General features: G+C 36.6%; 3 protein-coding genes across 3 annotated transcripts; 1 reads left to right on the top strand and 2 right to left on the bottom strand.

Annotated features, from left to right (window-relative positions):
• Window positions 1–15: 15 nt before the first annotated feature.
• On the bottom strand, window positions 16–10232 carry Vps37B (vacuolar protein sorting 37B). Its single transcript, XM_088189068.1, has 3 exons — window positions 10096–10232; window positions 9851–10022; window positions 16–362 (listed from the first exon to the last, which is right to left on the bottom strand). Exons 1-3 carry the CDS (start codon window positions 10204–10206, stop codon window positions 16–18), a joined length of 630 nt encoding a protein of 209 aa, XP_088045194.1. The 5' UTR covers window positions 10207–10232.
• A 720-nt stretch (window positions 10233–10952) lies between these two features.
• Window positions 10953–11998, top strand: LOC148233606 (chromobox protein homolog 1-like). The gene is made up of 3 exons (XM_088188542.1): window positions 10953–11046; window positions 11137–11369; window positions 11432–11998. Exons 2-3 carry the CDS (start codon window positions 11156–11158, stop codon window positions 11755–11757), a joined length of 540 nt encoding a protein of 179 aa, XP_088044668.1. The 5' UTR covers window positions 10953–11046; window positions 11137–11155; the 3' UTR covers window positions 11758–11998.
• Window positions 11999–15376: 3378 nt separating this feature from the next.
• On the bottom strand, window positions 15377–16296 carry LOC148233605 (uncharacterized). The gene is made up of 4 exons (XM_088188541.1): window positions 16100–16296; window positions 15946–16033; window positions 15778–15886; window positions 15377–15714 (listed from the first exon to the last, which is right to left on the bottom strand). The coding sequence occupies exons 1-4, from the start codon at window positions 16247–16249 to the stop codon at window positions 15489–15491; spliced, it is 573 nt and encodes a 190-aa protein (XP_088044667.1). The 5' UTR covers window positions 16250–16296; the 3' UTR covers window positions 15377–15488.
• Between the last annotated feature and the right edge of the window lie 71 nt (window positions 16297–16367).

The following is a 16367-nucleotide window of genomic DNA, read 5'->3' as shown; positions in this document are numbered from 1 at the left end:
TCCGCCTCGGTTCGACTAGAAGCGGTCGTAGCCGGGCATGGGCATCGCCGGAGGACGCACCGGGTACGGCATCGCGTCGCCCCCGTACCGGGGGTATCCCTGAGGGCCGCAGTCGGGATAGGGGAAGAGCGGCGGCCGCGCCCCCGAGTCCGTTCTCAACAGTTCCGACATCTTGTCGGCCTTCACCTTCCTCAGGTGCATGACCACGCGCTCCTTGGAGAACTCTTCGAGAAATTTGTCCAGGTCCAGTTTGCCGTCGAGAAACTCCTGCGCGATCTTCTCCGACGACTCTTCGCTCTCGGCGGCGGCCGTCTCCAGGAGCGCCAGGGTCGTATCTGACGACACGCTGCTCGTCTTCGACTCTGAAAAAAACAAACTTTACAGGCGGCGGCAGAAAATCGTAAAAAAAATAACTTGGTGACAATATTTTTTAACTACAAAAATGGCCCGCGTAAAAAGAAAGAAACGACACGAACTTTCACAAACGCGAGTCTAAAACAGCGGTTTCGTCGGAGAAAATTTTAATTCGCGGAACACTTGGGGTTTATTTTTTAACAAAAAGGTGCCGGAATTCACTTCTTGTCAAGCTTTTTACTAAAGAAAATTATATTCAAATATCATTTAAATGAAATTGAAAGCAGCAGCGCATAAAAATTAAACAAAGAGTATCATAATTTTTCTTTACTTTAACAAAAGTAAAATAAAATCGTAAAACATCATTTATTTGACTAAAAGTTTATTTTGGTCCTTCTCGATTCCTTGTTTTAGTGTTGGTGTCTATGGCCGAATGAAATCTGAGAATCCAGAGATCAACGTATTTTGAAGAATCGAAAAATAGCAAAGGCGGTCCGACGAGGTTGATAAACAAAAGTGCCGAAACGAAGCTCGAAAGCGAAAACCAGCGTTCACTTTCACTTGAAAAAATGGGAATAGAATTCAGAGCATATATCAAACGCAATATATTTTCAGGATGTCTTTTCGAGAATGTATTCGCGAAATCCACGAATCATTTCTTCTTTATGGTAGTCTGATTGACATGTTCCTAAATTCTTCAGACCAATATTTTTAGTCAAGTACGCGAGCGCAAAGTGCAAACTCAACCTTTTTATATTTACATATATTTAAAAAAAATTATTCTTTCAACGTGGAATAAAATGCTTTCGAATAAATAGGATCATTTTTTGAAAAAAAAAAATGTGGTGTGAAATATACAGCGGCTGCAGCACATTTATAATAGGGTCTAAAATCAGGATGTCATTTAGGGGGAGGGCGATAAGTGGACAAAACGCATGTCATTTAAAGTTTTAAGTTTGAATATACTTTGACCAACACTCAGAAGTCCGTAGTAATATCGGACCAAATGCAAACAAACTATGGAGCAATGTGCGAGATGAGACGTGTCTGTACTTCTTCCTCTGCTTATAGTTTGGGTTATAACTAGGGCTGTGGAGTCGTTGGAAATTTTTCCCGAGTCCGACTCCGAATTTAAAAATTTCGATAAGATAATCTTAAGATATTAAATTAATTTTTAATTATTTTATTTATTTATTTTTATGTAAATAACAACAAAGAATTAAAAAATCAAAAATATTTATAAGAAATATGATTATAATTAGTTTTTGACTACTCACGTGCTTAATTTAATCAATAATATATTAAAAAATCCGTGATTCAAAGGGAATTAGATCTTTAAAAAAATAATTGCTTCTAATACTTTTGTTTACTTCATATTACCAACTTAAAACGCATTTCGCACGACGAACAATAAAAAAATGATTGGTCGGGGTGGAAAGTGTTAAAAATGAGTTGGAGTCGGTCGATTTTTTACGCCTCCGACTCCACAGCCCTGGTTAAAACACTAAATGGACTTTTCGCAACTGTCAAATTGAGTGTCACCGACATTTTAGATCACTAGCATATCAGTCAATTATATTTTTGCTAGTATAAATATATTTCTACTGGTGGATTGCAATACTGGTGTTAGGGCAAAATTTACCTTCGATACTACTGGTTTTACAAAATTAAATACCGGTAGTACCAAAAAAATTTTTTTTTTAAATTCCTTAAGTCTTATTTGTTGAAAACTATATGGCTTAGAACTACTAAAAGCATGATGCCCTATATTACTTGAAAGCAAAAGTTTAGAGTAAAATGATGCTCATTGTAGGGGATTAACCAAAGTAGTTTTATCGGGGTAGAATATCAAAGTAGAATAATATTATTTTTAGTTCAAGAGGACCAAAATATCGGCCCACCCTACCTATGCGAAAAACCCCCACAGGCCGATATATCGGCGCAATTTTTTAAAATTTAATTTAACATGTGCGATATTTTTGTACATGCGAGACGTGTAAATATACAAAGAATACATTTGCATTATCTTAGGTAAATCTAACGATACCTAGCAGTTCTCAGTAATTGTTATGTAACAAAGACATGACCGCAGCTTTTTTACGATAGGGATGACTGGCGAAGTGAAAACAAAAGCAGGTATTGCATACATGAAATTCTTTCTACTATTTGTACATTTTTGTCTTTATGGAGACATATTTTTACCCAAATAGTTCACGTAATATGCTTCACTAAACATTGGTATTAAATATTAGCAATAAGTAAGACTCAATAATTACATTTAAATAAAAAATTGCCTTTTTCTTTTTAAATATTTTTTTTTATTAAAAAATAATGAATTTATTAAATCAAAATTGATTTATATTTTATTTTTTTAAGTAAATAAATATGAAAAATACATTTTCTTTTAAAAATGTTTTTGTAATAAAAATATTAAATATATCAAAGCAATAGTTGACGTTATATTCGAATACTTTGATTTTGCTAATCAATAAACATGGTGAATCATTCGAGCGGTACTCGGATTATTTTTTCGGTAAATTAATAAAAATAATCATGTCAATACCGGTATTATTGCAATTCCTATTCACAAGTGAAAATATAACCACACTGAAAAATACACGTTCACTAATACATTATAATATTTATAAATCGCATGTAAATAAATAACGATAAGTATGTAAAAGTATATATTACTACATATGGAAAAGTTGATATCATATGGTTTTACTAGCACCAGCCAGATAAATTATATTTTCACTGGTAAATTTATATATATATATATATATATATATATATATATATATATATATATATATATATATATATATATATATATATATATATACAATACCTATGAACATGTATTCAGATATTTCACTAAATTGACATATTAAAAAAAATTGGGATAGATTCGAATGTTTTTTTTTATATTTTCTTTGAGGGATAAACCGAGAAGTTCTGGTTTAGAATAAGAGACGTCATTTCAGTTTTATCAGGGGAGGGGGGGGGGGGAATTGGCCAGTCAGTGTTTTTTTTTTAATATTTCGATTCATAGTACATATTTCATTATCTCTTTGAGCGGAATCGCCGTACATGTATGGTTGTCCAGATAGTTATATATTTACATATATCACTGAATAAATCATCACGATGTCACATTGCCACCGTTGATTTTGCTTTGTTTAAATATATCTTAATTTAGTATTAACTATTCGTATCCTGTCACACACAACTCATAAATTAAGTTTTAGATGCTCAATGTATCTCAAATTCCTGGCATAATGACATCATACACTTTCATCTTCACATAGGTCAAACCCGTGTAAAATATTGTGGCGACCCCACAAATAGTCGCACAAATAGTTACACACAAAAAGGGCAATTGTCTCATTGTTGATGACCGTGACCAAAAACGTTCATGCATTAACAATGAGACAAATATCATGGCACAAGAGGGATTCCTTTGGCCACACAACACGAGTCGTTAAGAGAATCTTTTTTGTGACAAAACGGTACGGACGCAATCAATCACCACAATGCAAACCCTTTCCTTAGAATTCGAAAGTCTGGAGCCAAGCAAAAAACTGGCTTTCGAAATACACATCCGATTTCTCGAATTCTAAGAAGACACTGTAGCGATTGGTTAGGAGATCGTTGCACATTCGTGATTGGCCAGCTAGAGTGCATCCCCCTAAAGGATATAAGCCCGGGCTCCGACGAGGAGAGGGCAGTCGGTCAAGAGACGGCCCAAGGCAGACGCTCCGAGATACGAGACGTCACCAGCAGAGCCAAGCGTCGCAGACGACCAGAGAGCCAAGATCTACCAGCAGCCATCCGGAGGAACCAGCCACGCGCCCTAACCGACAGACCTACAGATCACTCCTGACACTCGCCACACGCAGCCACAGAGCCCTGAGACATCATCACCTGCACACCTTCATCGCAGGACACGTCACGCCGTAATCTTTCATAGTCAAAATTGTAATTATAACTTAATAAACAATCTAGTAGGATTCATCGAAGAGTCTCATTGGCCGCGAGGTTAATCACCCCTAGGGCTACGCCCCCTAAAATATGTATAAATACGGCGTAAAAAGTTAAATAAAACACAGAACTATTTAGCCAGTCGGGCGAAGTTGAGCTCTAATATAGAAAGTATATAATATGAAATAATAGATTTTTTGATATTCACTTGTAAAATATTATTTGTAATATTTGATTTAATGCTGTTTTATTGTTATTGTTGAATAAAAATGCAACCACAACGACAATATATCGATCGTCGCACAAATATCAATTGCATTGGATTGAACATTGCAAGGTATACGTGGAAGCGAACATCTATTCGGTGATGCGTTAATATTATTAAAAAAAAAAATTGAGCCCCCTCATAATATGCAGCCTGGGTACCAGTGGCGTACGGTGGGTGTTAATATTGGGTGTGCTATAAAAAATTAAAAAAAAACGTACATTTTTTCATTTTTATTAGCCGAGGTTTTGGCATGCCTAAACTGCCTTACAGCTTTTTCCCGTATATAAATAAATAAATAAACATCAAACCTAATCTAAAATATTATTATATAAAAATATCAAATTTCCAATAAACATAAAATTATAATTATTTATATATAAAATCTAATCTTCTTTCTTTAATCATAAATTTTTCTATCACGCTGTCATAAAAAGTGCTTTTCTTTTTAATATCCATAAGGATCCCTTTTTCTATTGAAATCAAGCTAAGGCCACATTGACTTTCTTGGCCTTGGGTACTTCGATAACAATTATTAATTCGTTTCAGAGCAGAAAATGAACGTTCTGCTGAAGCAGTACTGCTTGGAAGAGTTAATATTAGTTTGCCTAATTTATCTATTTCCTGAAAACCTGACTCAAGATTATTTGTGTTCATAAATTGTACAAGCTCATGAACAGATTTCTCTGCAAATTCAGGTAAATGATAAAGAACAGCAAGCTCATTTTTTAAACTTATATAATCAAATAATGTTCCATAGAATTGTTGCAGTTTGGTAAGTAATTCATTTGGAAATTTTCCTTTATATTGCTCATATTTTTCTTTCTCCAGTAGGTGAAAAAATTCCAATTTGGACATTGAAGAAAAACGGTATTCAATTTGCTTACATATATTATCAACTATTGTATTAAATAGTTGGCTAAACGCGTGCTTTTCTTCAACAAGCAAATCATTTCTCAGTCATGGATAATTTTCTTCCGTTACATAAGAATCCCATAATGTTTCATAATTATTTTCCTGTTCATGTCTGAGTTGTTGCAAAATTTAGGTAATTTTCTTACAGCAATATAATATGTCAAAAGATTTGGATTGTAAAATGTTGTATAACACATCAGTTTTTCCAAAAAGGTTTGAAAATATGTGGAGAAGTTTTCTTGTTTCAAAATCTTCCAAAAAGCTAAGAAAACCTCGTGCTTTTATTACAGTGTCGGGGTCCCATAGTTCACAATTTTTCACGACGTCTCGAAAAAAGTCCGTAAATTCATTTCTGTATTTTTGCACTGTGTTACTTAACCGTGATGTGTAATTCCATCTTGTAGGTGTAACAGAAGGAAGTCTTCTAGCTACAAACTCTTGTAAAGCATTTATTCGTTTGGAAGATTTCGAAAAGAATGCAGACAATCCATTTAAAGTTTGAAAGAATGATTTGCACACTTTTATATTGGAAAGACCTTGTTGTAATGTTAAATTCAACATATGAGCATAGCAGTGTGTAAAAATGGCCAATGGATAAACTTCGAGTACTTTGGCTTGCAAACCATTAATATGCCCACTCATTACACTCGCCCCATCATAAGTCTGTCCAACTAAATTTTCTTGAATTTGAAATTCTTCAATTATATTTTCAACGTGGCAAAATAAGTCATCGGCTGTTTTATCAGAGCTAACGTCTGTAAAGCCAATAAACCGCTCGTAAACTTTACCTTCATAAACAAAACGCAAAACTGTTGAGAGCTGTGAGCTCGTCATTATATCTAAAGTTTCGTCAAGAATAATAGCGACAAAATTTGCTGAATTTACTTCTTCCTTAATATGATCTTTAATAACATCACCAATTGCTTCAAGTATGTCATTCTGTATGGATGGGGAAGTACCACGAAACACCGTTGCAGTATTTAAATGAGTATCCAAAACAGAATCGTATTCTCGAAGTGCATTTAAAAATTCAAGGTAATTTCCTTTGTTTAGTGAATTACAGGACTCATCGTGGCCTCGAAAAGGTTGTTCTTGTTTACCTAGATATACTACTACTGCGTCAATCATTCGTTTTAATATTTCTCTATTTTTATTAACTTGTTCATTATGTTGACTTATATTAGCTTTACGTTGAGCGACAATCATGACTTCAATTCGTTGTTTTCCAAACATTTTGAGAGAGAAAAATGATTGAACGTGTGACTGCGCTCTTTTGTGTTTTTTCAGTGCCGTTATCAGATGACTAAGGTCAGCAAATCCACTTTTATTCCACACGCTTATTTCTTTGGAAAACAATAAATATGGCCAACAGAACAATCTAGATCGAAGTTCGCAACCTGTTAACCACTCAGTTCGTTCATATGATGAAAATGAAAAATGTCTTGTATATTCACATTTATTGTCTTTATGCTTCATAAATAAATTAGGAAGAGGTGGACGTGGTTTGCCAATTTTGATTATCTTAAGTTTAATTTCATAACTTCTTTTTGAAAATGGATTATTCAAAATATCTTCAACAGTATTCTTCATCATTATTGGGGTAAATAAAAAAATATAATCCAGAATAGAAAATTAAATATTGATCATATGTAAATAAGATAATAAACTATTTTACGCCAAAATATAAAAAATGAGTGACCTGCTATTGTGATATAATGTAATAAAAAAGCAGCGACGGACGCAAAATTTTTGAAGTACGCGCACCAAATTCGAGACCAATTTTACTACTGAGCGCTGCCAGCCGACAGATCGACTTCAGCCGTTAAATCTCGGAACAATTTACTTTAGTCGGCGGCCGCCCGCAAGGTCGGCGCGTTATATGTGTTGTTCCAAAACGATCGCTCGCGCGAAAACGTTCAGAGCGAATGACAAATACCAATGCATACTATACACTGCATATTAAAATTTTATAATTTTGCATACTACTGTATGCAAAATGATGTCGCTTTACGCTCTAAATTTTCTAAATTTCTAAATTTATATTTTAGATGGTTTTGCGGGTGTGCGCCGCACACCTAGCACACCCTGAATATACGCCCCTGCTGGGTACCTTGCACCCGTTGCACTGGAAACGAATGCCAACACGTAGGTTTATTTCCATAGAGGAGAAGACTGCTTCTGGATTTAAAGCATCCAAGGACCGCCTAACTCTTCTCGGTGAAAATGCATCTGGAGAAATAAAATTGAAACATTTGTTGACCTACCAATCAGAAAATCTTGGTGTCTCTAAAAAAAATTTACCAGTTCTTTGGCGAAGCAACCGTAAGGCTTGGATGACACAACATTTATTTATGGACTTGACTATTGAAGAGCTGCAGGAAATGGACTGCCATACGTCCCTACAAAATGACGTCACTCGAACCTGTTCCCGTGTGAAATTTAACTGTTAAAACCATCGAAAAGGCCCTTTCTCTACACAATCAATGCATGGAATTGTTAGAAGAGAACGACGAAAATTACAAGCAGGTGAGTGCTGTTAAACGTGGCTGTAATGCTTAGATCGAATCTTGATTCGTGTGTCCCTTTAAAATCATCGAAAAACGTCTTCAAAGCTGGCTACTGAAGTCTCTGCAAGTGGATGGTCATCCATTTATTCGTGGACGGTAAGAAGAAGGCTCAACGATATGGGACTCAGAGGTTGTAAAGCCTGAGACAAACTGTTTCTATCAGAAATAAATAAAACTTGAAGGTTAGAGTGGACCCGAAAACACCGAGATTTGACATCTGAAGATTGGACGAAAGGCATTTGGTCCGATGAATCTAACTTTGAAGTACTTTTAAACTAATATTGGTTAATATAAAAAAATAATTTATTTAAAAAATTTTATTTGTTCATATTTTTGTATATTTTAGTCACGAGTTTTCACTTCCTATAGCTAATGTAATTCGGAAAATGTTCTTTGCGAAAATAGACAGTAGTAATTATCAGGCGCGTACGGTGAGATACATTCTCTTTCGCTCGCTCGCGTGTTAAGTGACGAGAGTGAGTGAGAGATAAGGGCGAGCGTTACGTGCGTTCCGCACGCCCATTTTTTCTCGCCTGGCAATTATATATAAAGTATATATTTTTAGTCCTATTTTTCACTTCCTAGAGATTTTAAAAAAAATAATCGAAAAATAATTATAAAAGGTAGTCACTACCTATCTCGTCGCCTAACATCAGAGGAAGAAGCCAGTAGATACTACCCGGCCCGTCGGTTAAGTGTTAAGAATGAATTTTGCTAAAATCCTTAATATCAGAGGACTTATGGAATACAGTGGACAGAGAAAAGTTATTATTTTTGTAAGAAGCGGCGTATAAAATTAAACCATTTTTCGGTTCGACGTATTTATGCGAATCATTGTTTTCAAACATGAATTTAATAAAATCAAGATATAGATCTCGACTCTCCGATGAGCATCTTTATGATTGTTTGCTAACAGGATTATCATCATACTCTCCTAATTATGAGGCACTGGCCAATGAAATACAATGCCAAAGATCACACTGACAGATTGATATTATATTATTTTTATAAAATGTTTTCTTGTTTTTTGTTTACTTTGTATATCGTTTTGCACGTACGTTTCTTTGTGTGTATGTAATTTGAGCAATAATTTTATTATTTATTACCCCTGTCCAATTATAAATATCATTAGAAAATATAGGCAGTGCCCGCCGCCCTACCGATATTTTAGAATGCGCTCTAGGGCAAAAAAAGGTTAGATTATTCCAAGTGTAAAAAATTGCGACGAAAAAAAAACTACAAATTCTTAAATAGCCACAATTGCAAAAAAGAGTATATTAGATTACTAGGTATAACTTGAATTATATTTTTGAGTTATTAAAGTACAATATTAATATGGGGCGCTAATGGACGATGAATAAACGGCTTAACGATGTGGCACTCAGAAGTTGTAAAACCAGAAGAAGATTGGGCGAAAGGTAATTTAAAACTAAAATTGGTTAATATAAAAAAATTTAAAAAATTGAATTTATCCAAAAATTTCTTGAGCAATAATTTTTTAAAATGTTTATATTTCAAAGTTGGAATCCACTTTCCGATTGTAACAAAAAAAGTAACGAGGAAGTGCCATACTTGGTTTTAGAATGTATACAGCATTTATTGTCAAAATTAAAAGGGAACAATTGCAAATCGAAAATGGTTGTATCATATATATATGTTAACTTTCATTTTTGATAATGACCATCTGTAAACATAACACGTCATCTAAAAATAATATAATAAATATTGACTGAAAAAAATGATTCTGATAATTAAAATAACGCACTGTATATCTGCAGCTTCTCGCGGATGGATCGGCACAGCTCCTCTCCCGCACCGGACTTGTCGGCGAGCTCCTGTTTGGCTTCGGACAGCTCGGGCTCCTTGGCGAGGTTGAACTCAGCCAGCGACCTGTTGCTGGCTATCAGCATCTCCTTTGCGGTCTCCCAGTCTTTGATCTGCGAAAAGAGACATAAACGGAGTGCCGAGAACCGAGAGATAACGACCGTTTCGACCGTTCGAAAAGCTCACCTGCTTCATGTCCTTGAACAGCGCCTCGAACTTGTCCTCGTCGTTGAGCAGCTCCTTGTGCTCCTCGCTGCTGAGGTGCGACAGCAACCCCTGAGCCTCCGCCAAGTCCATCTTCGCTGACGGCTGTCACTTCGGACGGAATTCGGACGTCGGCCATGACCGTTTTCGATATATTTTTCATTTATTTATTTATCATACATTCAAATATTCATGATTCAATTTTATTATAATTCCACAATTAATTTATTATGTCATTTCACTTTTTTAAATATTTCCTTTTCATTCAGATTCACTGTATCCCTTTACAAGAACCACTGGCAATCTTAAGACTTTTTTAACAATATCAGACGATCGGTTAGATTTTAAGATACTGCAGAGCGGTCGATTACGAAACAGACATCATCACGCCACATGTTATATTAAAATATATGCTTTTGAATGGTGAAGCAAAATAATAAAATAGGTTAAATTGGTAGAATAGAATGGATAATTCAAAATTTAGTTCTAGAACATGTAGCTTTAGTTGAATTATATAACTCGTTTTTAAGCGGTAGAATCTTTCTAATTAAAGTAAAAATTATCGCTATTCCAAATAATAAACCTCACAGAAATGATACCACACGGCCATTTTATGTTGTTGTAAAAATCCCCATCAAGCTGTAGATAGATTTGAAAAGAGAAAGAAAGAAACAAATTTGTAGATTGTAGGTCTTACCTTATATTCTAAACTTTCGACGATGTTTAAAATTCATTTTTATGTAGCACTATTTTGAATATAGAAAATTGATTTATAGGATTATGAAGTTTAGAGATTTTAATAAAGTTTCCCGCGATCCGCAACTTTGTACGCTGGCAACACTCGACCGGCGTCTTTTCGTTCCTGCGCGTCCCCGGCGCTGCGCTCGCTCGCCTTCGCCCCCCATTTTGCCCTGTGTTTCCGGACGGCCTCAGGTTCGTTCAAATCGTTTCGTATCGCTTCCGGTTCGCTTCCGGTTCGCTCGCTCGCAATCGCTCGTCACAACTTTGTCGCCGTTTCCGCAGCATTAACGGCGACGCGGAGATGTCGAAGAAGGAGGAGAAGGGAGCCTCCGAGGGCGAGGAGGAATTCTCCGTGGAGAAGGTCCTCGACCGCCGGATCAGAAATAACCGCGTCGAGTACTATCTCAAGTGGAAGGGCTACACCGACGACGACAACACATGGGAGCCCGAAGAGAATCTCGATTGCCCGGACCTCATCAGCACGTTCGAGGAGGCCCGGAAGAAGCGGGAGGCGGGTGAGTTATTCCCTTATTTGTGGCTGTTGTTATTTCGCTGTTCGTGCTCGTGCTCGTTTCAGAGGGAAAGACCGACGGAAAGACTAAGGAGGTGAAGAAGAAAAAGGCGCCGACGACGCCCGCCGACGTGAAGGGCGCCAAGAAAAAGTCCCCCGACGACAGAAAAGCTACCGGCTTCGACAAAAACCTCGAGCCGGAGAAGATCATCGGCGCCACCGACAGCTCCGGCGAGCTCATGTTCCTGATGAAATGGCAGGGCACGGACGAAGCGGACCTGGTGCCCTCCAAGCAGGCCAACCAGCGCTGTCCGCAGATAGTCATCCAGTTCTACGAAGAGCGCCTCACCTGGCACACCCCCAACGCCGACGAGCCCGCTAACGACGACTAGCGCTCTCGGTCGCCGTCGCCGTCGCCGTCGCCACTGCCACTGTCGCTTGTAAATAAACAACTACTTTTAATTTTAACAGATCGCGTTTTATTCCGCCAGAGAGAGACTCGACAATTTTGCACCTCCCGGTTTTTGTACATTTACGCGCACCTTCGTATATTACCTGTTAATTAGGTTTAATCTTTGAATTGTGAATTAAATTTGTACTGATATTTTTACATAATAAACGATGTTAACCAATCGTTAATTGTTTTTAAGCTCTCTTAAATACCCTCTTCTGTCTTTAATATTTGCGGCAGTCAAAAGGTGCAGAATTGTCGTTAGGGAACAACTTGAATTTTTTTCTTATTAAATCCACTGTGTCCATTTTTGATTGGGTTCATTGACTGCAACACATCCGTATCTAAAATAGAATTGCTCTTAATGTAATATTTTTTCCAAGTAGAAATTGTGCCTTTGTTGGATGATTCTTGTCGTGTTGGGTGCATTGTAAACAATCAATGGAACTTTTTTTAAAGCACGTGGTCTTAGAGATCGGGTTAAATAGTTGATCTGACGCATTACTGCAAAACAATTCAGACTACTCAAGTGTCGGTCGATAATTTGTAGTAGGACGTTTGTACAGAGTGGCCCTTGTGAAATCTCTCATCTTGTGGCGTAGTTTCGACTGGCATAGAAAATTGTTTCCAAAATCTGTCGATAGATTAACAGATTTTACGACCATTAGTGATATGACAATTCTAGGTAAAATGGTTGGAAATTACCAAATTTATTTATCGTAATATATCGAGGAGCCTAGTTTGAGTCGGTCTGTATCTTTGTGAGATATTTTTTATAAAACTGTTTTTATTTCCTAGTAGCAGATGGCGATCGGATTTCGATAAAGACAAGTTAAAATCTCCAGTTGATTCCGATCCTCTTAAACCGTCGACGAATTAAGCCAGAAACTTCGTATCTTCCTGATCTACGGTGCGGTTTTATTTAGAAAGGATCGGGCAAGTGAATAGAATGGGCACTGCAACAAGACAACGCACACCCTCATACAGCAAAAATGACATGAGAAAAAAGTGCTGAATTGGAGAGTTGCACCGCACCTGCTTTATTCACCAGACCTCGACTCATCTTATCATATTTTTCGATCTATGGAGCACTCTGAGAAACAAAAAATTCTGAAATGTGAACGACGTTGAAAGTCTTAAACCTAATCCGTTATTTTAACTCAAAACTGCAAAGTTTTTACAGAAGTTGAGTGTAGAACTAATATTTGTAGAAAAATAACGAACGCATAGATGAATTTAGCAATAGAAAATAAAATAAAATTAATAAATAACGAACGTTTTCAGCAAATCATTAATTTTCCAAAAATTGGAGCTTTTTCATTAATTTGAGAAATAATTCCGAAATAAAGAATCTTAAAATGTGTTGTGAAAATTTAAAATTAATTCTTATAAATAAAGTTAAACAGCAATTTTTCATCAATTTGTGAAGATAAATGCACTCCTATAGAAGTGTTTTTTGATATGAACGAATTACAAAACATCTCGGTTAACCCATACGTCACGGTGTCAAGGAACGAAATACGCGAGCCGATGGGGGCCATTTTGGTCCCAAAGTATTTTAATCCAAATATACGTTAAATTCCTAATAGATTTGTTTTGCATTCATATAACCATTTGTCATAAAATTCATAATTTTATTGATATTTATCAATAATAATTACGGATAAATATGACGAAAAGTAACCCAGGTCCAACCACTCCAAAAGCGCATTACGCACTGGTGGTGGGATTTTTTTCAACGTTGCATCGGCTCTAATACAGTATGTCCCAAATATTACACTCATAATCAATATAATTAATTTTTATTTAAGATATATAATTATTGCATATAATAATACGTAAAATTATATTTACAGGATATACTAAAATCGGAGTTCAATAATTATTTTTAGGTTTCAATAAATTCTATTTTTTAAAATAATATAGGTATATTTAAAAAAAACGAATGTGTGAAATTCAAATAAAAACGTAAGGCTCGGTTTGCTTTTTATATAAACTCTAAATTTACAATTTCTTCGATACACTGCTAATCTTTCGTCAACTGTAATATAATTTTGTTTGCATGCACCTTCAAACTTGTCGAAAACCAAATTGAATGCTTCCATTTTGTCTCCACTTGTATTCGTTCTCTCCGATCTTGTCAATCGGTCGTCAAATCTGAGAACACTATCTCTTGACATTGCAGCCGAATTAAAATATTGTCTAAACAATTCATTGGTTGTCCATAATTGCTTAAATTGAATTTTGCGGCCATTGAGTCTTCTCGAAGAAAGTAATATACCTACAAATGCATTTATTTCGACAACACTAATTGGAGAAATACACTTTTTCTAATATTATCTCGATCTATTTATTTTTTTTCACTGCAAAAGCGAGTAATTATTTCTTCCGTTAAATAAAGTAAAAATAGGTACATCTTTTATAAACGTGAAATTTCTACCCGAGTAAATTAGGCCAGATGCAAAGTTGATAATGTTAGCTAAACGGGTTCTGGACTGTCTAGGCGGGTTGGATTTTCAAGAAAATCCCGATTTTGAAACGTATATCAATCTATCGTCGAGTTCCAAGTCTACATCCCTTTCTTCCGTGTCAGTGTCGTTGTTGTTATCGCGTTCTACTAAATCTTCTTCGTCGGTCATGTTACATCCTTCCTCAATATCAATATCACTATCATATTCGTGATCACTTTCATCCAAGTCTTGTAAAATTCGAGGTAACTCCCCATCAGGGATAAATTTTTCTGCCATTTTCAAGCAATTATGATAAAATCCTACACTAGGTGAAAAAATATCATATAATATATACTGTTTTTTCGAGTAACACTGTCGTCTGGGCGGTGGAGTGGGGGAAATACTCGGCTCTGCTCGTCTTCCAGTGCACATGTACGCAAATCTGATGGATAATCGTAGTTTTATATTCTTTTGCTGTACTTATAATTGGAATATAATCCTTGACATGTTTTTAACAAATACGCAAAGTTTCAAATTTATAGTATTAATATCAAACGAGTCATTCAAGAAATAATAAAAAGTTGGGGTATCCGAATCCCCCATCGGCACGGATGGGTTAATCTGCGGATATTCCAATAAGAGTTGCTTCACTTGATTAACTATTTATAGCAAACTCAAACTTTAAAGAAATTCTTTAGCAATAGAAAGTGATTAGGAGATTAAAAATACAAATACAAAATTATTCTGGACAAGTTAACTGATAATATTTGACGATGGTTCATAAATACCCACTTGTTGCTTATGTTGAGGGAAACTATTTTATTTCCTTGGAATCGACGTACATTATTACCGATTAGAATAAATTTAGTTTTACGCCACTTATTAGATTAAAATATCATGTATATATTGAAAAAATGTTCATTACACTTAAAAGCGTACCGTATTTTTGTTTAAATACATGTACCTTAAAATTGTAAAACTTTCGTTAAATCGATTCGTATTGCTATTTACAGTTAATTTGTTTTATTAAATTATACTTTGTTGCATATGTTGATAAAAAGGGTTGTGAACATCCCTTGTAAAAGGTAATATTAGATAAAGAAAACAGGGTTATTGAAAATAATTTAATGTCCTATATATCGATATACACCTATTGACTGCGATTCGTCGGTGACGAAATAATTGGCGATGTTTCAACTCGCGAACCAAAAAACGAAGCATTTCATCTGTCCGGCGGGTGGTAGGGCGACGGCGTCGGCGTATCGTAATCGTTTCGCTCCGAAAGAGCCCCATACAAACACACGCCGGCTAGAATTGCGAATACGAGCATCGTTCCTACGAAATCGTCGGCGGGGTTGGACATGGGCTTGCTCATTTCTTCTCGCAGTATTCGACTGTGAATCCTGCCCTGATGCTTCTCGAAGCTCTCCGTGTAGTGCTGTTTCGTCCTGGAAAGACGAGAAAGGAGTGAGAAGCGTCACAGAGTTGGAGACATCGCGCGAGAATCGTACCACTCGTCAAAGTCGTAGTGGCGGCGGTCGTAGTTGGCCGCGTTCCGCTTGGCGCGGTGGACCTCCGGCTGCACGGTAGAGTGTCGCACGTAGTGGTGCTGTATCACACCTGTAAGATTAATAGTTAATATAACAAGAGAAGCAGAACTCTGCGATCTGTCTAGTGACCTTTATCGTAGAGTCTCTTCAGTTTGACGTTGCCCAGGATCTCGTACGCCTCCGTGATGGCCGTGAACTTTTCGGGGGCGCCGCCGTCCTAGAAGAGATGAGTCATGATATCCGTTGATGATATGATATTATGAACGGCGACAGGTCGGTTCACCTTGTTGACGTCCGGGTGGTGGGATTTGGACAGTTCGTAGTAGGCTTTTTTTATGTCGGCCTGAGTCGACTTGGGGGACACGCCCAGCACCTCGTAGTGGGTGGCGGCCTTTGCGGATGAGTAGGACCGCCACCACAGGCGAAACGACATCGTCCTTTGACAGTCGTCCGTTTGACAGTTAGCCGCCGAGCGATGGCAACACCTCGGAGCGACCTTCGTGTTACGAAACGATTTTATTTACGAAATCAGATCAGTATTATTTTCTTCA

This window comes from Plectrocnemia conspersa, unplaced genomic scaffold (assembly GCF_051122295.1).
Source record: "Plectrocnemia conspersa isolate PC_06_02 unplaced genomic scaffold, ASM5112229v1 ptg000007l, whole genome shotgun sequence".
NCBI classification, from domain to species: domain Eukaryota; kingdom Metazoa; phylum Arthropoda; class Insecta; order Trichoptera; family Polycentropodidae; genus Plectrocnemia; species Plectrocnemia conspersa.
Note: the sequence above shows the minus strand (reverse complement) of the source record. Positions and strands in the feature narration are given on the sequence as shown.